Source organism: Xiphophorus maculatus, chromosome 23, assembly GCF_002775205.1.
Source record: "Xiphophorus maculatus strain JP 163 A chromosome 23, X_maculatus-5.0-male, whole genome shotgun sequence".
Taxonomy (NCBI): domain Eukaryota; kingdom Metazoa; phylum Chordata; class Actinopteri; order Cyprinodontiformes; family Poeciliidae; genus Xiphophorus; species Xiphophorus maculatus.
Genome location: NC_036465.1, coordinates 18,288,591 through 18,313,300, shown reverse-complemented (window position 1 = coordinate 18,313,300; position 24,710 = coordinate 18,288,591). Strand labels below are relative to the sequence as shown.

At 39.2% G+C, this 24,710-nt stretch overlaps 1 protein-coding gene across 3 annotated transcripts in view; it reads right to left on the bottom strand.

Moving 5' to 3' along the window:
- Nucleotides 1–1,627: 1,627 nt before the first annotated feature.
- Nucleotides 1,628–24,710, bottom strand: part of LOC102234845 (A disintegrin and metalloproteinase with thrombospondin motifs 2-like) — a 132,611-nt gene continuing 109,528 nt past the window's right edge. Inside the window, exons 6-23 of one of the 3 annotated variants that reach the window (XM_023328512.1) lie at nucleotides 24,008–24,164; nucleotides 23,102–23,207; nucleotides 22,752–22,895; nucleotides 22,099–22,231; nucleotides 21,375–21,404; nucleotides 18,055–18,168; nucleotides 17,816–17,961; nucleotides 16,991–17,151; nucleotides 12,874–13,007; nucleotides 12,664–12,787; nucleotides 12,155–12,235; nucleotides 11,892–12,055; nucleotides 11,634–11,790; nucleotides 11,394–11,529; nucleotides 10,211–10,418; nucleotides 9,956–10,085; nucleotides 9,236–9,322; nucleotides 1,628–5,694 (exon numbers count right to left, since the gene is read on the bottom strand). In XM_023328512.1, coding sequence (XP_023184280.1) covers nucleotides 2,567–5,694; nucleotides 9,236–9,322; nucleotides 9,956–10,085; nucleotides 10,211–10,418; nucleotides 11,394–11,529; nucleotides 11,634–11,790; nucleotides 11,892–12,055; nucleotides 12,155–12,235; nucleotides 12,664–12,787; nucleotides 12,874–13,007; nucleotides 16,991–17,151; nucleotides 17,816–17,961; nucleotides 18,055–18,168; nucleotides 21,375–21,404; nucleotides 22,099–22,231; nucleotides 22,752–22,895; nucleotides 23,102–23,207; nucleotides 24,008–24,164 — 5,340 coding nt within the window. In that variant the 3' untranslated portion in view covers nucleotides 1,628–2,566. Of the gene's footprint in view, nucleotides 5,695–6,715; nucleotides 9,323–9,955; nucleotides 10,086–10,210; nucleotides 10,419–11,393; nucleotides 11,530–11,633; nucleotides 11,791–11,891; nucleotides 12,056–12,154; nucleotides 12,236–12,663; nucleotides 12,788–12,873; nucleotides 13,008–16,990; nucleotides 17,152–17,815; nucleotides 17,962–18,054; nucleotides 18,169–21,374; nucleotides 21,408–22,098; nucleotides 22,232–22,751; nucleotides 22,896–23,101; nucleotides 23,208–24,007; nucleotides 24,165–24,710 lie in introns of those variants that run through there. The other 2 variants (XM_023328513.1, XM_023328514.1) reach the window with 2 other exon arrangements.

The window sequence follows — 24,710 nt, the reverse complement described above, 5'->3', positions numbered from 1 at the left end:
GGAAACCTTACTTAACGAGTCTGGGGTATGACTGAGGTGAGCGGACTTCTACCTCCCTTAGTGTATTGTGGTATATTGGTTCTTTAAATAATAATAATAAAAAAACAAAACAAAACAAGGGAAGATGGCAAAAAAAAAGTCTCTAAATGCCACTTAAAAGTGTTTTGTGAAAGAAGCTAATGATAGATACGAATTTGTCAGGAACTAAGAAGTATCTAACTGATGTGATTTATTGTGATCTCTATTTTTACGTTATAAAAACCTGACATATTGTCAATGATGTGCACACTTTTAAGATACACAGTAGGTTTTTCCATCTCCCCACACTTTGTTTGAAATCTTGTCCTCTTCCACTTAGGACTGTTCAGCCATACGGCATTTGTGGTTGATAAAAGCTTCAGCGTACACTCCAGGTCAAAACAACTGGACATCTTAAAGCGAACCATTTTATTGATTTTTATCACTCAGTTCCCAGCTGCCAGAGAGATTCTGAGAAATGATCATCTGTCCTCCAGAGGGCAGACATGGATGTTTCCTTGAAAAGAGGGGCACTTCCAGGAGACATTTGTTTTGAAACGTTTGGAGGAAATTGAATTATAGCGGGGGGAACAGACAACTAGACCTTTTGTGATTGGGTTGAATAATTTTTACATACATAACTGTTTAAAGGTTAAGGGCTTTTATAACCAATTCCACTTACATGTTAAATGTGGTATAAATTAAAGGATAACTGCAGTAAGTCATATTATAAATGTCAATATTAAATTCATGTATTTGACTAGAAACTAGGCTCCTCTTCAAAAGATTTTATGTGATTGGTGTTTCTGAAATGCTTGAAATGCATTTATTACTATTTACAAACAATATTTTGCGTCATACAAATTTAATATTATCCACATAAGCAACTGAATGAACAAGGTCTTATGTAAAGTATTAGTAAAAACACAATGTCCGTTAATTCTCCCAAGAAAAGCTTTTTGCAAAATAAAAAAAATTTAAAGTCTCATTTCTCTCTACTTGCAAAATGAAAACTATCCCAGTGGTGTCAAAAGACCCAAAAAACAAAACCTGAGTCTATTGGGGACAAAAAAATAAAATATGACAATTTGTGTTCCTTCCTTTGCCATGTAGCCTGAAATCATAATGGATTTAGATTTTTTTGCATGTATTTATTTTTCCATATGGTGATACAAGACTCTTTAAAAATTCTAAAGCTTCATAAAAACATTATAAACTTAAATATAGAGAATTTGAGAATTAATTTGTTGCTTTAGATTGTTTAGCATCAACTGGTTTTTATGGTTTGTTCCAACTTCAAATCATGGCAACAATAACATTTTTCCTTCAGCAGTTAACTTTTTTTTTTTAAATTACCAAGATAAATAAGATAGACACAAGTAATATAAATAACATTTGGCGGTACGTCATTTTGTCGCCGTAAAGCAAGGCTTAAAACTCACTGATGTGAGGAGTAGCATCAGTGTAAAGAAAGACTGAGATAACTACGTTGCTCTGTCTCCACCTGGCTGTCAAATATTGCATTACCATTAAAAACATGAAAGAAAGAAAAAAAATCCAGAAATAAAGTATATTTTTCTTCAAGCAAAAATCACACAACTCAGATAAATTGCAACATATCAAAAGCATTTAAACTTTAATAAATATTTAACATTAACTTCTTTTTCATATGTACATATATAGTACAGAAATATAGGCGATTTTTCAGATGATGTAACTTAACATGTACAAATAATACAACTTTAAGAGAGAAAAACACACTGGTCCTCGGATGTTAAGCTAAGAGAATCTTTTTTTTCTATATGTATCTTTTCATAAATAAATGCATGAGAAACATCTTAACTTTTGGCAACACTGATGAAAGAAGAACAATTTCATTGACCAAAAAGCAGTCAGTGAATGTTTATTTCCTTTGTGTTTTAACACTTTTTATTTGGCTTTGTGGGAAAGTTAAGCACCAAATATTTTCAAATGCCTGTAAAAAATCTTTCAAAATTAGATTCCTGAGAACTTAGAAATGTTACAGAAAATGTTTGCTTTGAAAATAGCACTATTCTAACAAGTGTAAAGGTTTAAATCACATCCAACAGGAACTTTGTAAATGTCTAATTTTACCAGAACTACTTAAAAAAAAATATTTAATCAAAATGACCATTTCATGGGACGCTAACGTCTGAGGGGCTGGCTGCAGTCACTGGCAGTAGTTTAACACTGTAACTTGAGACAATTGGTGATAAATTCTGTTCTCTGTGTGCGTAGAAGAACAATATTTAAAAAATACATTACATCTTATCTACATGGTGATTCAATTCTCAGACAATAGCCTGGTTATGAAGAAGGAAAACAACTTGGCTTTTCAAAGGCCCTGTGCAATATCAAACCTCTTTATTTCTCAGTACAGTGTCTACATGCCAAATTGCACCAACTCTGCAACATTCAGCAAAAATATTTTTGTCTGATCTTTGCGTTTCACTTGTTTTCTTTTTTTCCCTTTGGGAGGCCCGATATAAAATATTGTTGGACTCAAGAAGAGTTTATCTCCGCTGTTCTATTGTTCTGTGTTGCCCCTTTTCATTCTGAGGAGAAAATTTCGTTTCTCCTCCAGAAGTTCTTGTATTCGTTTGTTCCTGGTTCGTTCTCTGAGGTGCCTTGGGATCAGATTGTTTTGAGAAATGTCACTTTCTGCAACAATGACTCTGTTATCAAATGCAGCGATTGAGTTGCTCTCATTATTCTCTGCAGCATTTTGCAGAGGTTTCAAAGTGGAGATGATTTCAGGGCTTACTGTCACTTGTTCTTCCTTTGTGTGAGGGACCGCAGTGGGAACTGGGGAGGCAGGAAGGTCTGAGGTCATTGTAGAAACGGGAACACCTACAGGGATATAGTCAGAAAGGTCAAGCCAGGGTGGAAAGGCTCTCTCTGTTGTGTCCTCTCCGTTTGTAATCGGGATCACCATGGAGAGGCCATCCTCCAGCACAACAGTTTCTGTGACCACTCCCGAGCTGCTGTAAGACTCTTTATTGTCATCACTACTTGGATAAGTCCAGCTGGTAGCTTCACCACTACTTGTCACTGTGATTTCACTAGATGGAATAGTTCGTGTGTCAGCCTCAGTGTTAATATCATTAAGGGGTGTTATGAAATCATCAGAAGGGTCTGGTGTAAAAGACTCTCTCTCTGTGTTGCTATAGTGCATGACTGGAGTTCTGTCTGTGACCGATGCATCCCTGTTGATGAATGAAGGACTGACTTTTGAATCAGAGGGAGACAAGCTCACCACTGTAATTTGTACAAAGCTGCTGGAAGGAACCATGGAAGACAATACCTGATAAGGGGTGGAAGATGTGGTAAAGTAAGACGCATTCTGTTTTCGATTGGTCTTTATCTCCTTCACTTTATTCTGTTTAACATTGACCTTTGACTTAGCACTTTCTGGGGCTTTTTTTGGGTTGTGTTTAAGGTTGGTCTTTGTTTGAGGTTGTTTTGTGAAACTTTTCTTTGGTTCAGTAGTTTTTTTGGGATTGGCCTTTAAACTAACCTCTTTTTTAGGTGAAGATTTTGTTTTTTTCTCTGGAATGTTCTTTGTTGGAGCTGTCTTTTTAGAAGTGATGTTTGGAGTTTTCCTTTTCGAAGGATTATTAACTATTGTAGTCTTTTTTGGAGTTGTATTTGGTGTAGATGCATTTCTGGTACCACTGTATGGTGGATTAGTCTTTTTCAGACTATTCTTTGGGACAGCCATTCTTGGCGTAGTATTTGCTGGAATGGACATTTTCACTGTAGAGTTTGATGGATAAATGTTGTTTGGTGTATTATTTAGTGGAGTTGTCCTCTTTGCTGAAGGGTTTGATGGGGTAATATTTGATGGAGTCTTCTTTGCAGTTGGCTTTGCAAGGATATTCTTTTTTGGATTTATGTTTGGCGGATTAGTCTTTATCACTTTAGTCTTTGGTAGAATGCTCTTCTTTGGAGGACCAGTTTTATTGGAACTGGTGCTTGGTGGGCTAGTCTTTATCACTTTAGTGTTAGGTGCAATGCTCTTCTTTGGATGCCTATTCTGTAAAGTATTCTTTGCAGTATTAGTTGAAGGAGAAGGCCCTTTTGATGCTGTTGATGTTGTATTTGTTGGAGTGGTCTTTTTTATGGTTGGGTTTGAAATAGTTTTTTTGACACTGGTGCTTGGTGGGTTAGTCTTTGTCACTTTAGTGTTTGGTAGAATGCTCTTCTTTGGATGCTTATTCTGTAGAGTTTTCTTCTTTGGAGTATGAGTTGAAGGAGAAGTCACTTTTGATGTTGTATTTGTTGGAGCAATCTTTTTCATAGTTGGGTTTCTAAGAATGTTTGTTTTGGGACTGGTGCTTGGTGGGTTAGTCTTCATCACTTTAGTGTTTGATGGAATAGTTTTTTTTGGAGGCTTATCCTGCAGACTTTTCTTCTTTGCAGTAGGGGTTGATGGAGAAGTCTCTTTTGATGCATTTGTTGGAGTGGCCTTTTTCATAGTTGGGTTTGGAAGAATGTTTTTTTTGGGACTGGTGCTTGGTGGGCTAGTCTTTATCACTTTAGTATTTGGTGGAATGGTCCTCTTTGGAGGTCTATTAGGTAGAGTACTCTTTGAAGTATTAGTTGGGATCATGTTTGTTGGAGTGGCCTTCTTCACATTAGAATGTGAAGCAATAGTCTTTTTGGGAGTTCCAGTTTTTGCAGTGGTACTTGTTTTCTTTTGAAGATTATTCCTTGGTGGAACATATTTTTTTGCAGTATTTCTTTGTGGGATTTCCTTTTTTCCACGTTCCTGTGATGGAACCACCCTTTTCTTAGTTTGTGGCTGAATTTTCCTATCAGGATTGTATTTTGGCATGGTGACTCTTTTAGTAGTGCTTTCTATTGGACTTGTCACAGGAGTGGGTGTTGATGCAAGGACTTTGGGACTTGCTGTCCCAGCTGTTGAAGTAGTTGAAGTTTTCTGCAAAAGTGGCTCTGTGATCTCAGCATTTGCATGACTAGTAGAAGGTGTTGTGATTGCATTAGGAGAGATGGTTGGGAGGAAAAAAATGCTTGTTTGAGCTGGTGGATGAGTGGGAGTCTCTTTGGTGGTAGATGATGAAGATGGGATGGAATAAAGGGCTTGAATTGTAGAAGCTGGATAATTGGTGCTGAAGGAGGGAGAACTCACTGTATCCACTGGATGAGTGGAAATTGTTGTTGAGGGTCTCAGTGAAGATTTGATGGAAAAAACATCTGGGGTTGTAGAGAAGTCTAAACGAGTGTTAGTAGAAGGTGAAACAGATCCTGAAAAGACAGTGGGGATGAAAGGAATGCTGGTTGGAAGTAACTGATGAGTGGGGATAGTTTTTGTTGATCTTGATGAAGATTCAGTGGAATCAAGGGCTATGGTTCTTAGGGTTGGGGCGTGAGTGGTTGGTGAAGTCGAGGTAGTGGGGATGGCAGTTTTAGTGGGTTGAGCGGTGGTGAAGATGGAGCAGAGAATGTTCTTGGATGGAGTAGGTGTGACAGTGATGTTGAAGGTGGATGTAGCAGTGGAGTTGGGTTCAGGTTTGGTGCTGTTGATAGTGCTGCAGGTTTTGCAGCATAATCGCCAGAAGTCTGGGAAAGAGCAGTAGCGTTGCAGAGTCTCCATACGACAGAACACAGAGCGATCTCCTTTACATGGTAGGCCTGTAAAGAAGAGACAAAGAACTCAGACTGGGAATAGAAAAGAACATGATGCAATAGGGTAATATTTCTAAGGAATGTATTCTAAAAAATAGTAGCATTTGTGTGTGTGTGTGTGTGTATATGTAATTAGAAAAATACAGGAGAAAAGCCAGATCATCAGCAGAGGATGCAGGAAGGAAGAGAAAATTTTAAGAGCAGTCATCAAATTAATCCGGAGCAGCTGAAATACAACAAAATGATTGCCAGTCTTTAGTTGTCAGTAAAACTTTTCTTGGGTGTAAGAACAACTGATCATTAACTTAAGATCTAACATTCATTTTGATAGTTTAATGTCAAACTCAACCAATCAGAATAAACAAATTAGGGAACTCAAGATCCACCTGCTGATATGGGCTTCAGATATTGACATTCTTAATTAATCCATATTGGAACTCCATCAGCTCCCCCATTGCTGAGATTATGTCAGCAAGGTGCAGGGAAAATGTCAGGGTTAGCTTAGCAAAAAGAAAGACATAACTTCCAAGACCATATGTACATGTCTGCAGTCATACAGTGTACATATTTACAAATAATTGATAACATGTGTTTCATGTGATGTTTTGCCAGAATATTAAAAGTGACTTTCTAAGTCATGCTAATCCACAGTGGAGCAGCATACTGAGGCTGATCTGTAGAAACTCCTGTTGTTACACAATGTCTGTTGCTATCCAAAAAAGAGAAACCTAGGTGATACTGAAGCATTCAGACATTTATAATTGAGTTAGTTGTAATAATGAGGGAATGTAGAATGGCACTATACTGCAATCTAAAGCTACAGTTTTCAGGAAAGTGATATTTTACTAGCTTTAACAACACACTTGATTGTCAGTATCAGCCAATGTTCACTCAGAAATGACATCCCTAAAACATGATGTGTATCAGTGACAAAAAAAATCAGAAATCCCTAGTGAAAATATCTATACTGTGTCACTACCAAACAGCATATTTTCTATTGTAAAAATTTTTGCAGAGTGAAAAGTCACACTTTTTAAAACATTTTTATTGATACAACTTTGCTGTTGAGAATGACAGGAACTGAAACAATGAGATGTACGCCCCCACCTCCAGCTCATTATATAGATATATAGATTTTTTTTTTCTTAAGAAAAATAATTCAACTGTATCGAAAGTTACAAGTTCACAGTCACTTTGGTAAAACACTTGATTACTTGGAAATCAACAAGTCAACCTGTTAGTTGATTGAGAAAAGAACATGAAGTACATAAATTATATTTGCTTTTTAAAGAAAATACAGAATTTCCATGATGATGTAAAAACTGGAATGGCACATTAAGTGTCATATGAAACATTTACAAAACATTAATAAAATTTCCCTGATAAATCAAAGTGCATATAGACGCAGTGCACGTAGTCCATCTGAATGTTTCTTCGAACATTAGCCAGCCCCACGCAGCAGGCCAGTGAAGCCACGAAACAGTTACCCAAAGTATAGAATATTATAGAAGAAGATAACAGTCATGAACATTATTAAATACAGTCAACACCAATTTTATATACAGTATCGCACTGCTAGGTCTGGCATGGTCTCGTACAGTCCAACTCCAGCAGAAGGAAACCTTGGATAGCTCGCTACATAGTCACAACAGAAATATGTGATCACAATACAATGACAAGTCTGAAGTGTTCTTTTTTTTTGTTCTCCAAGATGCCAAATGTGTCAGTATCCTAGGCCCTTTGAAAATCCTTTCCGGTAGTCGGACACTGGTCCGACATCAGCTTGGTAGGTTTTGATGATTGGCGGGTGTGAGTTTAAGTTGGTTTGAAGCTGCCTCTATTCCGAGTGAAACTTTGAATGAGTAAAGCCATCTCTTTCACAGATAAATGCCATTACATTCAATCCAAGATAAGGCATTGTTCATGTTCGACAAAAACATAAAGTGAGACCACCGGACGCTCTCAAAATCAAAGTTTATGAGGTATTTCTGTAGCTGATCGCAGTGTGTTAAAAGCCCAAATGATTTAGCACCCTCGCACACACGCTCGTACATGACAAGACACACATCCACCCTTGCACACGTACTCGTGGACTTGCACGTGGACAGGTGCAAGCTCGCACAGACATGTGTCCAAACATCCAGGTGATGGATGCAAATGTGCATGACAAAACATGATCCTATCCTGAAAGAAAAAACAAGAAGCAACAGGAAAACCACTGATCCATCTGAGCGAATGGAGAGGCAACTAACTGACCAAGTCCTGCATAATATGGGTCAAACCCGTTCCCCACAAAACACTTTGCCTTTATTAAATATTTATCTGTATTCATGTAAAATCATTAAAAAAATACACATAACAGTCAAGGATCTAAGCGATCAATAGCAGTCCAAAGGTTTTAGGCAAATAAGCTACAGCTTATTCATGGTAAAATGTTATTAATATTATTGGTACTCATATAGATTTAGATTTATAGGTATATATAAATACAAATATATTTATAGATGTATTTGTTTAAAGTATGCAAGCACAAATAAGCTGCATTTATTGAACTTTTGTATAACAGTCAAAGAGAGGATGGCTGATGAGGTGGAATGGGAAGCAACCTCAAGTGGTCAAACTACCCTGTATTTTTTATTTTAAATTCTTTTTTTCTTATCATACTTCACAATTTTCAACTCCTCAGTTCACTTTGCAAAAATAAAATCAACCAAAACAAAACAAAAAAAGATCCCCTTATATCTTTTCACTGTGCTGAGTTCTTGTCAATCTGGAAATGGGAGCGCCATTTTCATCCCCGAATGGAACCGAGATGTCAAGATGAGCACTTTAGCAAAGATGTCCTCAGATCACATTCACAATAAAGCTTTCATATTTTTTTCAGATATAAATATTTTTTCTATATAGATATTTATATACCATTTCTGATTTTTTTTCACATCTCTTTTTCTCCCACACTGACAGTGCGCTACAAAAGGGAAAAAAAAGAAAAGCCCTGCTGCGTCTCAGGTGTGGTAACCCATAACATCACGCAAAACATGGCTGCCAAATGCAGAGAGGAGAGGGGGTCCCCTCACACATGAACGGCCCTTTGACACATCATAGGAGGTGTCAGTGAAAATCTGTTTGCCACTTAGAATCCTCTTCACACCACATTTTTTGTTGATCTTTTAAGTTTTCGACTGGCCAGCGGTTACAACACAATGCTCCATAGAGGAGAGATAGATAAAGAGAGACAGAGCAAGAGAGAACCAACTAGCACACACAGGAGCCAGAGACCTCCCCCGGTCAGAGCCGCCTCAGACACAGAGAGAGAGAGAGAGAGACAACATCCCCCCCCCAAAAGAGAAGCGAAAGCTTTGCCGCTCGCTCATACGGGCGTGGGCACAGGCACAAGGCGCAGCAGGAAGGGCAGGTCAGGGGGCCAGCCAGGGCCGGCCCTGCAGAGACAGGAGGATAGAGATGGGCAGGGCCCAGCAGAGGACAGACATGCGGCTGCGGCTGTCGCTGTGAAGGCCGGGCTGGGAGCTATAGAGGGAGGTTTTACGTGATGAGATCCTTGGGTAGTTGGGGTTGGGGCGGGAAAGCCACTGGATCAGAATGTTGCCATTCTTGTTGAGGTCTGATGAGCCCTCTGCAAAGGGGACACAGAAATGGTAAGATAACTCAAGGACAATAAAGGGAGTATTCTACGAAGGAGCGTCTGAGACATTTATCACTTTTATCAGAAGTTAGGACATTTTTGCACATGTCCACACTGGATATTTTCACTTTGACTTAGATTTTCCTTCACTTGATTGCCTATGCCCACATGTCCATCACCTTCAGGACTAACTAGTCCTGGATGTATGGATGTAACAAAATCTGAAGAAAAGTGATTTGTTTTGTTCAATGGGTTGCATTTTTGAAGTAACTGGTTAGCAATTTAGCAAAATGCCATTTTGTTTGTCCACAACAATAAAACAGAGAAAACATAATACAGACACAGATGCTACAATAGTTTGTTTCTTTTTCTTTTCTTTTTTTTCTGAATGACTAAAAAGTCTGTTTTAATGTTTGATATTTTTCCATTGTCCTCTCAAATATCCATTAGGTTTATCAAATATTACAGTAACCTTATGTACTGTACGTATTTAAGTGTAGCAAATATCAAAATGTTCATACTGAACATTTCTGTTTCACTACTATTGAATAAGTAACATGCAAATCACAACAGTAGCTCTAAATACAGTTGACAGAAGAATAGTGGAGTTTGTTTAACACATACTGCGACATGGTTCCAGGCGACAAACTCTTATGGTGTCAGGCTTGCTGTCTAGACAGAGTCCTATGGTGTTGTCCCTGGTGTGGCACAGTGCCTGCCTCTGCTGCGTCCCGTTTCCACAAGTCACTGAACACTGGCGGCACAGGACCAGAACATAAACGCAATGCAATCAAATATCACACATAATTTAGGATAAATACAACATTTTTTATTCAAAAACATTTGTTCATATTTTCTATTAATGTCTTGGGTGCATACTTGTGACCAGGGGCCGACTCTCCACTGCGTGGGGCAGGGATATCGGTTACAGGACCTGCGGGACTCAGGACGGTCATCGCTGCAGTGTTTATTGTGAATGAGGCGTGTTGTGTTGTCCTCTGAAGGCTGAACACAGGTGACGGAGCGTACTTGCATCCCTGTCTTTCCACAGGGTTTACTGCAGTTCTGCCACTCTCCTGTCACCCAGCTGCAAGTGAAATACCAAATTAAAAAAATACAAAAGAGAATCATCTAAAAGTGGTAGAAGCTTAAAGACAGTCTAAACATACATGATCAGGTATAACATTATGACAACCCAGCTCACACTATGTTGGGTTCCTCTTTGCTGCTGAACTGGCCTGACCTGTCAAGGCATGGAAACCACTAGATCCCTGAAGGTGTGCTGTGGTATGTGACACCAATATGTTAGCAGCTGATCCTTCAAGTCCTGTAAGTTGTGGGGTTGGTGCTCATGGACCTCATGCTTTGCCCAGTTCATTCCAAAGATGCTCGACTAGATTAACATCTGAGGAATTTGGAGGTTAAATCAACAACTCAAACTTGTAAACTTGAACCACCTATACTTTGTGGCAACCATCAGGGAATACCATGCATTACATCTATGTGACGCAAAAGAATGCATGATTTTTCAGGCTAGTCCCTCTTTACACTGTGCTTTCGTTCTAATGACTAGTTGATCATTGGACTCAGCAAGGGGACTTGTCTGGGGCTTTGCATAAGAAAATACGTGTTGAATTCTGTCACTTTTCCATCAGAAGCAGAAATGATGTCCAAAAGAAGACAGCTACACTACAATAGTAGCCTTTTATTGTTTCTCTCCACATGTGCCTTACTCTGACCCAGTGACTGAGCCATCCCAAGTTGATTCTTGTCACATTAACGCACATAGTTAAGGGCTCGACACATGGAAGGCCATATTGCTCCCTCTTAATTCATTTCCTATGGGACTTGCACTTTCAGGCAACAATCTTTTGCCCTCCTCCAGCAAAGTGACTGACGAAATCCATGCATGTAAAATGTTCAGCTCTTACGCATAAATTTGCACAGCGACACTACACAAGACAGACAAGACAGCTGATTAAAGTTTTTTTACTATTCCTGACACTGGTCATAATAAACAATATCTACCTTCAATTTCCGGAAGGAATTACTGAATACATACATGGGTGGAGGGCAAGGCTTCTGGTTGCAGTCTCTTATGTCTCCTCTGGGCTTCATGTTGGACTTATTACAGAAGCTTTTGTGAACCATCTTACTGTCAACTTTCCTTCTGCATCCATATCGCAGATACTGCTTCCCTAAAGAGAAGGTGACAGCCAGCCGATTGATAATTCTAGGATATAACAAAGGAAAAAATACATGTGACAAGGGAGGCTGTGAAGTCATTGGCTTTTTAACATACCTCCACCACAAGCTTTGGAACAATAAGACCATCTCTTCGGAGCCCATTCATAGGCACTGTCCTCTACCAGCATGTTGTCCTGAATGTTCGAATCACCATCCATATTCATCATGTATTTATACGACAAATTGACATCCTCATCGCCATGCAATTTCATCTACGAGAGACATCAGCAAAGAAAAATCAAAGGAAAACTGGTTTAATTTAGGATTTATGATCATAAAAACTAAACTTTTAATTTGATCCTGTTGTTTGTACCATTATTAGAATTCCATGTCTGAGGGGCCCTGTGGTCTGGACGGTTTCCTTGTCGTTGTCATTCTCATATTCCCATTCTACGCCCTTCTCTATCACAGAGCGTGACTCAGGGTAGTCGTTTTCACCATTAAGAAAAAACAGTCCTGATGCCACATTTTTAACAGCTGTGAATGAATGAGAAATAATAATTCTTTATAAGAAAAAAAAGGAAACATATACAGACGTGCATGACAGAAAAAGGACCAAGGGAAGGTTTCATTTACCAAAAATGTGTGAGGTGGCTTTCAGCTCCTGAATGAGTAAATGCCTCGCTCCTCTGGGGATTTCAAGAACCTTAAGGAAGCCTGAAATGACAGACTCAATGAGTTTTTTTTGGATCTAAAACCTCCAGCGCCCCCTTCAAAGAGCTCAATTTGTAGTTTCCAGATAGAACACCTAAGAAGAAAAAATGCCTCACTGGAAACTTTTTTATTAGCTTGAGCCTGAAAAAAACACTCTTCCAGGAATTCAGCTCTCATGAGCTAGGTCTGCGCAGACTTTAAGAGTTAGATAATAGACTCAACATTAGCTCATGAACTTTGACGTAAAGTCTTGGCAATGTTCGCATGGAAACATATGGTCAAATTTCCCTGAGGTTCAGGGTCATTTTTAAGCATCTTCCTCTAGAGGGCGATATTTATTTAAGCATAAGAACGAAGAGAAGACGTGAGACAGAAATACATTCCAGCAGTTTTTCTGCTAGGATAGAATCAACTCGGCTTTCTCCGTTTACCCTGCTTTTTAGCAGTCCGCATGATTGTGTCTTTAAAGGTTTTACAGCTGGAGTTGTCGCCTCCGCACACGCCACACTTGTCCTCCTGCTTCGAGGAGCCCACCACGCCATCACAGCCCACCTTCTGTTAATGGAAACCAAGGAAGCTGATAAGAATAAGTGCAGCTGTTTTACTTTGAGGCACACAAACACACATATGAAGAACCTCACCTCACACTCTCCACGCACACACACACTGTGCGGGTCCTTGTAAGAGCAGAGTGTGCCATCCAGCACCAGTTTCTCCATGAGGACCACGTCTCTGGTCTCCTTTGACTGGCAGTACAGGTGGCAGCGTTTGTTAGCTAGAAAGCAAACATATTTTCACATGAAATAAAAAAACTCCATTTTACCTTGATTACGTAATTGCACTAGTTGGCACTGTTAATCCCATAATTACTCATTCTAGTGCAGTTTTAAAATCTTCCTTAACTTGACCAACACGTTTTCTTTCTTTCAAGAAAGGATGCACTTATGTATAAAAATATGATACAATGATGTGCTAAAGATTTTAGCAGAAAAGTTTTGGTTTGACTTCTACTAAAAATTAAGTAACATATCTGAAATTAATACGACTGTGAGTTAGCGGTAAAATTCAAAGTTTTGCAGGATTGAGAATTGACTACGCTGTTCTGAAGCATCCGAATAAAAATTATTAATTGAATAGAAAAACACTAAAACTCACTAAAACACTAAAACTAAAGAGCTCAGTAAAAACCCATGTTTGGACATTTTGTCAGTTTAAGACTAATGAATGGGGAAAAAGGCCATTTTTAATTGTCCTCAAGTTCCAAGGGCCCTGGTATAAAGTCATGTTGAAACACTACAAGAACTTAAACACTGTAGAAAACCATGAAGGTGTTGGCTGTAAGTCATAAGTGACACCTTTTCACTGCCAAGGCTGATGGTGCAGTAGGTGAAAAAGTATCCTAGGAACAAGGTCGTTGTGATGAACGTGTGGCGTGTTGGTGGCAACACCTCAAGACAGACAGTCCAATAGACTGCTGGACACCATTGATGTAGAACAACAAACAAAGGCTATTCTTAGACTAAGGCCTATAAAAGCCCACTTGACTTTTGGAAAATCTCACCAAAGCAAAGAACAAGATGTTATGATCTTCTGTTTTATGGCAAGATGAAACATGTTTAGTTATTTAGCCACAATTAGGTATTTTATTTGGCATACAAAAGAGAAACACTCTTTTCTTAGCATTTGCAGCCTAAAACAGTAGTGAAAACATAATGATTTTGGGGGTCATCCATGTCAGGATTCTCAACAAAAAGTTCACAGACGAACTTGGTCTTAGGCAACACATATCTAAAGTAGTGAAGAGAAGATTTACTAAATAAAATATTAACAAATTGGAGTCGCAAATTCAGAAACCTGATTTGACTGTGATAGACAGTCTATGGGGGTAAAGGTAATGGCAAAGAGGCCTTCCAACTTCAAACACTTTGAGCTCATAACCCAGTATGAATAGTCAAAGATATTCATACTGGGTTAATAGTGAAGATATGCAAAACGCTTGCTGGTAACTATGTAAAATTTTCAAAGTTAAAACATAACTTTAAACCTAAATCCCTAAGGCATATAAATACATTTGGTCTTAATTGTTTGTAAGTAGTTGTAATAATCTGAATGAGATCTCAGTGAGTCAGCATAATGATGAGTCTTATTGTGTCTCTTAGTCACACTACAACTACGTGAGCCCACAGAGACAAAACCTGGCAGACCGTCCCGGTGAGAACGAACACTCCTACTTTATCACACACACACACCAATACCTTGTCTTTCAGAGCTTTGACTCTAATGAACAGGTGGCAGACATGCAACTAATCTACCTCAGCTAGCTTCACAAATACTGCTATCCCTGGTAAACACGTGTGAAAAGCCTTAAAATATCTTTTCAAATTTATCAGTCTTTTATTGCAGTAGGAAACAGTAATTTCACACAGAATTAATTACTTTGAGTACATTTATTCAGAGGGAAAATAAATCCCATGTTCAGAAATTATTATTTTAAACAAAATCAACAGCGGCAAAAATATTGGCAAATGAATATGGACCAACCTTTTCACCAGGTTTGTGCATTAAGAGATTGCGATATTTGACTTGTCCTGTTGGCTTAATCACTCTAAATTGCCCAGAGTCCTTGGTCCTCTCTCATTCTCTATTGTCTTCAGCTCTCACCACAGGGTTTGTGGATAATTTAGGTCTAAGGTTTGACATTGTCAGGGAAAAATGCTGATTTCGTGCTCATTGTAGAGCAGAAAAACACAATGGTAGCTCACATTGTGGTGTTTATGATTTGTTCATTATTTTGTCAAGATTTCTACTTCGTATTCTGTGAATTGCCCAAATCCTTGTCGTTTATCAGTTAATGAAGTTTGTTTGAATATTACGCAGTTAAAGTTGACATGTTTTTGAGTACCGCATCCTGGTTTCTGACTACTTCTGACTTGCTTACACTGTTACTTGATAAATCTTCAGTTTTCTAGATGATTTCACCCGATCCTGTTCAAAATGTCCTGATATTTTACTCTAACAGGCCCAGAAACAGACCTACGGCATCACCAATCCTCCACAATACTTAACAAAAGGAGAAGAGGTCCTTCACCACATATTTATAACATTGAATAGATGTTATGAAGAACTGGTGACCCTGTGATAATCCCCCTCTTAGTAGATCTGTACAACATTAGGAAAACATTTATTTTATGTTATTGTTAGTTCATTGCAAACTTAGGCTTCATAAAAATACTGTTTTATAGGAAGAATTTGGCTTCATTAAAAGAATTGTATGCGGCATTAGCTGGTGTATAGACAAAGAAAAAAATCTTAGTTATAATTTCTCAATGATTCTTATCAACAAATCTATTACGGGCATACAGAGCCTGAACGTTTGGTGCAATACACACAGTTTTTTTGTGATACAGATACTGCATACAGGTACATTGCTTTAATTACACATTTCTCACAAATTATGAAGTCCTAATCCTTACTTAAGAAATAAGTATGGGTAGAAGGCTTTTTTACATGTATTTACAGGGACACTAATATGTGTGGAAGCTCCTAATAAAGAATCCTCCACAGTGTGGTGACACCTGATCAAACCAGTGTTGTTCATGTGCATTCAGTGCAGTCAAAAAGAAACACTGCAGAGGTTGAGTCTGTATTTATAGCATCAGCATGATATACTATTCATAAATCAACCCGCTCACTCAGAGCCAGTCTGTTCTTCTCCCAGTAACATTTTTACATGATAATAATAACCATAACATTACAGTTTAGAGCAACAGAAGACAGCATCTTCAGTTTGTCAAGACTTGCTCTGAGATGCTGTGGGGGGTCAGAAGGTGTTAATCAAAGTGTTTTGCAAACACTGCTGTATATGGGAGACATGTGATCTCCTCTGTGCGAGAACATAGAAAGCTTCAGACTGCAAAACCCAAAAATTTGCTGCTTGGCTAATACCTCATGTTTCTCCTCTCAGGAGTAATTCACAGTACAGCTGTCAATACAAGGGAAATCCCAAAAGGGGGAATAAAAACAATTTGTTAGACAAATATTATAGTTTCAGATCTGCAGTTGACATTCTCACACTTATCATGGAAGTCAAAGATGATAGATCGTGAATGGAATTCAGTTTCACCTCCTTCAGAATCATTTTTCTCTCACAAACACACACTGGTTGGCGTGTTCACACAAAGAGAGGTAATTTATGATGCTGAATGCTTTAGTGAGAAAAAATATGGCATTTAGAAGTAACAAGATTGAAGGAAAAACAATTTAGGAAGGTCATTTAGATAGGAAGTAAGCACAGTGCTTTGCTGTACAGTTGCCCTTTAGGTGGATGATAATTTCACGTGTATTAAGATGGAGGTGACAATACAGCTCTTAGATAGGTTGGAGCTGTCAATTTTATGCATGCAGCCATGTGGATGTTACTATTTCTTCATTGTAAAGAGTTTCTGTGTATTAGATAGAGAACTTAGGGCTTATTGTTTAGTATTAGTGGGATTATTTACATATGGTGAATAAAACCTGGAAAAATTGGAGGATTAATGAGATTAAGATGTCAATGGGTAGAGGAGGCAAAAACTCCCAAATCATTTTCAATTGTTAAAAATATGCCATATCTTTGAGGGGTCTGGTTGTACCTTAAAGCTGTGCTCAAATTAATCAAATAGCACAACACCACATGCTCTAAATTGCATAACATATAGGTCCAGCAGAACCTAATCACTCCTGGTTTGCTACTGTCAAGCTGGTTCAGAATCTACTCACGGTCTGGGTGTTCATAAGGCAGCCAGAGGTGCTTGTTGATGTACTCTGAGGCGTGACACTGCTCCTCCCTGGGATCACTGTAAATGTCTTCACATTCATTGGTGTTGCACATCTGGAACTGGTAAGTTACCCCTCTGCAGGGCCGGCCACCATTGGCTGGTCTGGGAAAAACAAGAGGCACAAAAAATGTTCTTGCCGTTTAAGCGGTAATTTGCTCTTTGGCCTTTTTTATTACACTTTAAAGTAAAATGATCTCTTTAACCAAGTGTTGCTCAATTCCGGTCCTCAGGCTCTCCTGCTTTGCATGTTTTAGGTGTTTCCATTCTGCCACACACCTGGCTTGAACCTATGGACGATTAACAGGCCTCTGCAGCACTTGATGGTGGCACTGGAGGTCATGCAATCATTTGAATCAAGTGTTCTGGAACAGAGACACATCTAAAGTATGCAGGGCAGGGGGGCTGACGACTGGAATTAAGAAACATCCTGTAAGGCTGCCTGAAAAATACACAGTGCTGGTAATACATATATATATATATATATACTGTATATATACAGACAACTCGCAAAAATGCATTGCTCCTTGTTGGAAACAACCAATCAGGGGCAGGAGGGGGGCCTGTGTGAGTTTAAAAGGAACTATGTGTGCTTAACACTAGTTGGTTGTCAGTGAAAATATAAAATTTTTGATGTGATCCAGTTGCATGTAATCATTTATTACTATTGCTATTGCAATAAATGATTACCTTATTTTAAGTCTGTTTACACACCTTCACCTCATAGTCGTGGTGGACACTAGACACAAACTAGAGAATAATGTCATACTTGGGATTGTCACAGTTTCTGGTGCGAAACTGCACTCCTCCCCCACAGGTTTGTGAGCACTGGCCATACTCGCTCCATGATCCCCAGTTTCCATCTTGCTTCATGATGTCAGGAGTCAACCAGATGCAATGACCTTTAAAACAGTGCTGCCAGAGAGCACAAAGATGTGCCTACTTTAGTACCTACATATTGTGCGTAAAATCTTTTACAATATGTTTTTTGTAAAAATGTAGCAATACCTTTCCATTCCCACACATGGTGCCATCAATGGGTGGGCCCTTCTTGGTTTTGCAGAAGAACGGATTGTCTGGGTGACTGCACCACAGCTGCTTGCAGGGGTCAAACGTACGGTACTGTTTGGGAGCACAGAGATTTCAGCATAGTCAAAAACAGCAGCTCAAAATAAACATTTTGAATAACAGGTCAATCAAAATGTAAACTTATGGGAAGTTTAACACTTAATAAAGTTAAGATGGAAGGAGAAATGCCACAACAGTAGCAAAGACAGAAACATACCAAACAATACCAACACTTAATCTATGCAGTCATTGCAGTTTACACTGGGACCCATTGAGAAACACACAGCAGTTCATGCAAATTCTGTTGACAGATACAGAGCCCTGCAAAAGTAATCCTACCTCTTGTTTCACATAATCTCACTGTACAATGACTAACATGTATACATTTTAATAGGATTCTAGGTGACAGACAAACACAAAGCAGCACTAAATTGTGAAGTGGAAGGAGAATGATACTCAGCTTGTAAATCCATTTACAAACATAAAATTCTGATCAAAATACATTTGTACTCAGACCGTTTCACTATGATAACCCTAAATTAAGTCTATGGTAATACAAATCCACCTGTGTGCAATTTAATCTGCATATACTGTAAATACAGTTCTCTTAAAGCGTTAGAGGTTTTTGTAAGAGAAGCTGCTTGTTCCCTACAAATAGCTTCACATAACAAACGAACACAGAAAAATAGATCAGAAATAAAATAGTAAAAAAAACCTGTAAAGTTCATAAAATCATATTCCAAACTCCGGTTAGAGGGAGACTTTACAGTGGAAAAGCAGCTTTTTGATGCCCAGCCTGTTTGGTTCTACCCCCGTTTGGAGCGTCTCCATTACGATCTGCTCCTCACTATTATGGGTGTGAATATAGTTAGGAGCGTGGGAAAGCCAATGGTGTGCAGGAGCTGCAGTCAATGGTCCAATTATGTTTTCAGTGACACTCAGCAATGGAGAACCTCATGGTTATGGTTGTTATGGAGCCAACTGAACCAGATATTTCATTTTGTCTTCTAGAAATCCAGTGCTGGAGCAAACATAGTGAAAACCATTCAGATTAGCTGATTATTTTCCTATGAACATATGGTGGTACTTTTATTTTTTAAATGTGCAACCTTTTGGATATAGGTAATGTAGTCAAAACATATATCCCAAAGTGAAGTTTATTTAAAAGAAAATTTCAAAGAATTAAAGGCACATGATGCCAAACCAATCTAGATCCAGAGTTTCACACAAAGCTGTAGCTCAGACAAAATGTTGACCAGAGCTGCACAGTTCCTCGCTTCTTCATTGCTGCCCATTCCTCAGAAAGACTTGCTGCTTGCATCGCTGCAAAATCACGTTCATTCTGCTCCAAAATGCAGAATGAGCCAGGAACAGCGCAGTGTTCCTGGCGCTGCTCGTGATTAAACTCATAATTACCCTAGTCCACACTGTGCAGCTCTTTGATAGCAGACAGGATGACTGCCCGTCCACAGTGCTGGTTGAGAGGTTGTTTGGAGTTTGCAGTGACGTAAATCAAGGGCCAATCAATGAATGCAGTCTGTTCTCGATCAAATTGCTTGCATGAAAGGCATTTCTTAGAGTGACTAGTACTACTCCTGAATTAGGTACAAAAAACGGAGAAGAGCTCTGCTGAGCCATGTCCGCTAACGGAGATGAATCTGGTCGGGATGGACTGAAGCAGAACTGATTGAAGTCACTCTAATGGAGAAGTGGGCTCTACTGAGTGTTGCCCAGTCCTTCATCTGAACAAAAGTATGACACAACAGCAAACCTCTCAATGTACTGCAGTTCCCTTAAATGTACAGGCCAGGTAAATAAAGTTATAATAACAGAGGATGCCAAGATACTCAGGGTAATGTTAAAGGAGCTGCAGAGATGCACAGCTCAGGTGGGAGAATCTGTTTACAGGGCAAGTTTGAGTTGTGGGCTCCAGAAGACAGACATAGTCAATAAAAGCCACAATAAGTCCAATGAGTAGCTTACCACTGCAGGAGACAGGTGGAAGAACATAATTTAGTCAGAGGACACCAACACTGAACATTCTGACCTTCATGTAAACCATTCTTTGAAGAAAAACTAAGTGCATACATCACTGATCATTAAATTCACTGTTCAACAGGACAAACACCCTAACAAACACCCACAGAGCTGCAACTGTCTGGATCAGTGCATTCAGCGTTGGAATCTGATTGTGAAACTGCGGAAAAAGTAGTCTATACAGACATTCTAATATTTTGCAAAAACATAAAAAATAAACATGAAAAAAATGGGCAATAATCCCAGTTTCTAGTTTCCAAAAACTAATGAAAAAATGACCAAAAGCATTTGCAGCTATAATTGAACCAAAAGGTGATTCTTACAAGTCAGAGAGGGCTTAATAAAAATCTACATCAAACATAATATATGTATATAATTTTCCTTCCACTTCACATTTACTTTTTGTGTTGATCTATCACATGAATCACACAGCAGGATGTGCCTGTAACAATTTTAGAACTTCAGGTGTCATATATACTTTTGCAAAGCACTGTAAGGAGGGTCAGAGGGCAGAGTGTTTCAAGACAAAAGGTGAGATATCTGTGACTAATGAGATGTCTCTCGACATGGCTTGAGAAGTAAATTCAGCAAATTCCCCTCGTCTAAAATGAATCAAAATGCCATCAAACAAACCAGCCTGCCCTCTTCTCTCCTCTCCCCAGAACCTCCCACCTACCATGACCCTGAGGGACTTCTACAGGTCAGGAGTTGACTTACAAACATCGGCTTAGACTGTGGTAGGTAATCGTCAGCTGTATATAGACTGGAGGATCCTAAAATACAGGGGGAAAAGGGTCTCTGTTCTGGCTGAGCCCTCTCCCCAAGGATGGGGAAGACTTCTCGCCAATCTTTTCCACTCGTTTACAGTCATAAACGTGCCAATATAATGCGTCTCTTACTACAAGATGTGCAGTGATTTACCGTCAGTAAATCACTGCACCAGTGACTCCAGGTACAGTGCTGGACAGAGCCATAAGGGCCACACAAATGAATTGCAAGTGTCCTGTTGTTTTGGAGGATTTTGTAGTGGCTTTCTCTTAAAGCACAAGCATTTTAGAATCCTGCAGACCAAATCCTGACAAAACTGAGACGCAGAGTACAATCAAAACAGAAATGAAGGAGCAACATTACATACACGTGACTTTGGGGAACAAAAACAACAAGAAAACCTAATAAAACAAATGACACGTCCACACGTCCTCCTGGAGGTGGGGTGGACTTACCTGCGATCCTGTCTGGCCCACCTTTTGTAGCTGAGGGGAATGAGTTTGACAAGAGAATAGAGGGTAATCTAGCAACGTGTGCAAGCCCCTGAGCAAACCCTTAGTCAAAAAACAGCTTTGCAACAGCGTGCCACAGTGGCTTCACAGTCACAGAAAAGATGATACTGACTGTAAAGGAAGTAAAGATACCAGAAAAGATGCTGCAGCTTGATGAAACTTCTTTAGTGATGCTTTTGTCTTTACAAAATTTTATTTCTAGCAGGTTCATGTAAAGGCACTGTGGTATTAAGGCAACTGAGAAGCTATAAAAAGAAACTTTTTTGTAATTAAATTAATGACATAAAAAAGTAATAGCTAACAAAACCAATTACCTGCTTTTAAGCAAGATGTCAATCCCACCAGAGGCCGGGAGAAGAAACAGAGGACATCAGAAAATGTCAATGGCTACGTATGTCACTTATTTTGGTCAAAGGTAATACACTAGTAGACAACATTGGGCTCAGTTAAGAAGCCCAACTCTTAAAATTTGAGAAAATACTTAAATAATTCAAGCTATTTTACAAACCACAGTGAAAAAAATCACTTTCAAACTCTGTCTATTGAGGCTTAACATTTACCTGTCACTTGTGCTTAGAAGCTAAAGTAACACTAAGCTTTGACTGAAGATGCGCTCAGTATGATGATGAGTGAAAGTAAGTGTTGATAGACTACAGGGGTCTCTTACCGCGGTGCACATGGTGTAGCCCACACCGAAGTCAAAACGACACTGTTCATTCATGGAGTAGTGCAAACCAGGAAGTTGAGGCAGCGATGGCCAGTTGTGGTCAAACGGGTCGTCCCGAAGACAGTCATAGGACCTGAAGAGGAAGTGAAAAGTCTTTAATTTTCTTTCCTTGCCTGTAATGTTCCTACATTTTCTGGTACCTCTGGTATAGATGTACAAGTAGAGCTAACATTTTTTACATTTTTATTGTTAAGAAATGTACTAAAAAATAAGTTTGAAACTGAATATTTTGCTCAGATTTGCTGACTTATCTGATTTAAAAACTGTATCCAACTAGGACAGATAAGATTCTGTGCCCTGTTCACACTAATATGAATATTTTATAAAACAGACACATTCTGCTCTGTTGGTACCTCTTGACAATAGATAAAACAAGATCTTCATGAGAAAACCTAAGATTTTTAAACACTCTTTGTGGCGCTTGTCTGTTTGAGCTGGATATGTGGAGATTATTAAAAACAACGATGATTGTGCATGTCAAATCTTATAGCAGCTGCATGTAAAAAGCAAAAACACTGAGATCACAGCTGACCATTAAATGTACATGTAAAGCCTCCTGCATGTATTGATATGTTCTAGTTTTCATGTCTCACTGAAGGTAGCGTCCCAGCTCCTGCATGCTACATCTGGACCACTGAAAGCGGTGGAAGGCAGCTTGCACCAGAGGAGCCATGATGCTGCCCATGGGGACCTCGTCCCCACAGCGGTTTCCCTGGCCATCGTGCTCCATCCCAAGCCTATGGATGAAGAGAAGAAAAAGAAGAGTGGTGGTGGAGAGGACAAAGAGCAGTAGAGACAGAAAGGGGAATGTGTGGGAGAAGTAGATCAAGGAACAACAGAGGGAGGATTCAATTATTGCATACTGACCACTTGAACAAAACTGTGATGAATTAGTAAGAGACTGCTTTGCTCTCTGGTCTACTTTGTTACTGGTAACACTTACACGTGCCCGGTTTCATGGGCCACCACAAAGGCAGAAGAGAAACCATCCTCGTGGTTCAAGGTGCAGCTCCTCACCGGATGGCACATCCCCGTCACTGGAGCATAACCTGAACAACCAGGGAGAGAGAAGTAATGTTGGAGATTTACTGACTTACTGTTGCAGTAGTGCTGAAACATAATCATAGACAAAATGATAAAAGGCTATATTAGCTATGTTTGATCCTCATTTAGGTGTGCATTCTATGAATAAATATGTGTTTTTTTTATTTGGTCAAGTAGACTTCCTTTATCAAATCAAAAACACATATCTGTTTCAATTTTGCTTTATTAATAACAGACCAGTTCTATTCATCTTAAGATTACTTTACACACACAAGGATTCTATCTCTTACTCTTTTAGCTGTTTGGTTTGCCAGAATTTTATTTTAGGGGTATCACATTTTGGATGTATAGTTCAGAAAAGGTCACTGTCGAAGTGTAAGCCACAAACATTTACGTTCATGTGTCTAATCTTAATTCCAAGATGTTGGCTTCTCTCTTTGCAAATGCCAGTCTTCAGCTTCCTGTGTGTGTCCTGCACTCTCTTTAATTGTGGAGCTGTGGCTGCCTCTTCTCTGTATATTGATTTTCTGCTGCTGAAGGCTGCGCCCAAGGGCAGCTGAAGGGCTTCTGGCTAGCTAGGCCACTGGCTTTAGAGGCCTCTCCCCTGGGCCTGGCTGTTAGCTTGTGCTCTTCTGCACAGAAAACCATCAACCACTAAAGCCACAGTGCACCTTGCAAATTATATGAGGCAAAAGGAAGGAGGTACACACTTCTCTATGTGTCTAGAATCTTTTTAAAAGTGTGAGCATGCAGCAAGAATATAATGCACAACAGCATTGAATGTGTTCATCGTGTCTTTTAATACCTTGCATGCCAGTGGGCCCAAATTCTTGGCGTGTCAGGAAAATGGCATGATCATGATACTCAGCGTCCCCCGTGTCTTGCTTCTGCTGCAGAAAGGCCCAGCGACACACGTTCTCCAGACTCTGAGATGGATTCCCAAGTTCAATCAGGCTCATGGACTGAAACACAGAGCAACACGAACAAAGTGCAGGGGTTATTTAAAAACAAGAACATCCCTATTTTAGTTTATGTATGTACAACAATTTATTTCACCCTGTAGGGGGCAGTGTCACTGTGTACTTTTTTTTTTTTTTTAAATTTGATCTTAGAAGATCTCACAAACTGCTGGAGCATTTCTTCCACTTCATCACACAGAGAAACACACAGTCTCAAAGAGATGCTCGAAAGGAGTACTCTGTTAATGAGTTTTACAAAATATCTGCTTATGGTTAAACAAAAACCCTAACCAAGCTCCTTTAAAGCTATATTTCCCTATCTAATATGTTCCCTCTATGATCTTGATTTAACAGTCTGATATCAAGGTTTCTCTTCATATCTCTTGCATTGCCTCTTTTTTGCTCAGTGTTTGAACACATGCCTAAGGTGCAGTTGGTTCACAAAAGGAATGCAACATGAGCGAGACATATGGCCTGCCTCTGCACACTTGATGGAGTGCTAAGTATGCACTCGGCTCAGCCCTCATTTAGACGGTGTAGCCTGTACGT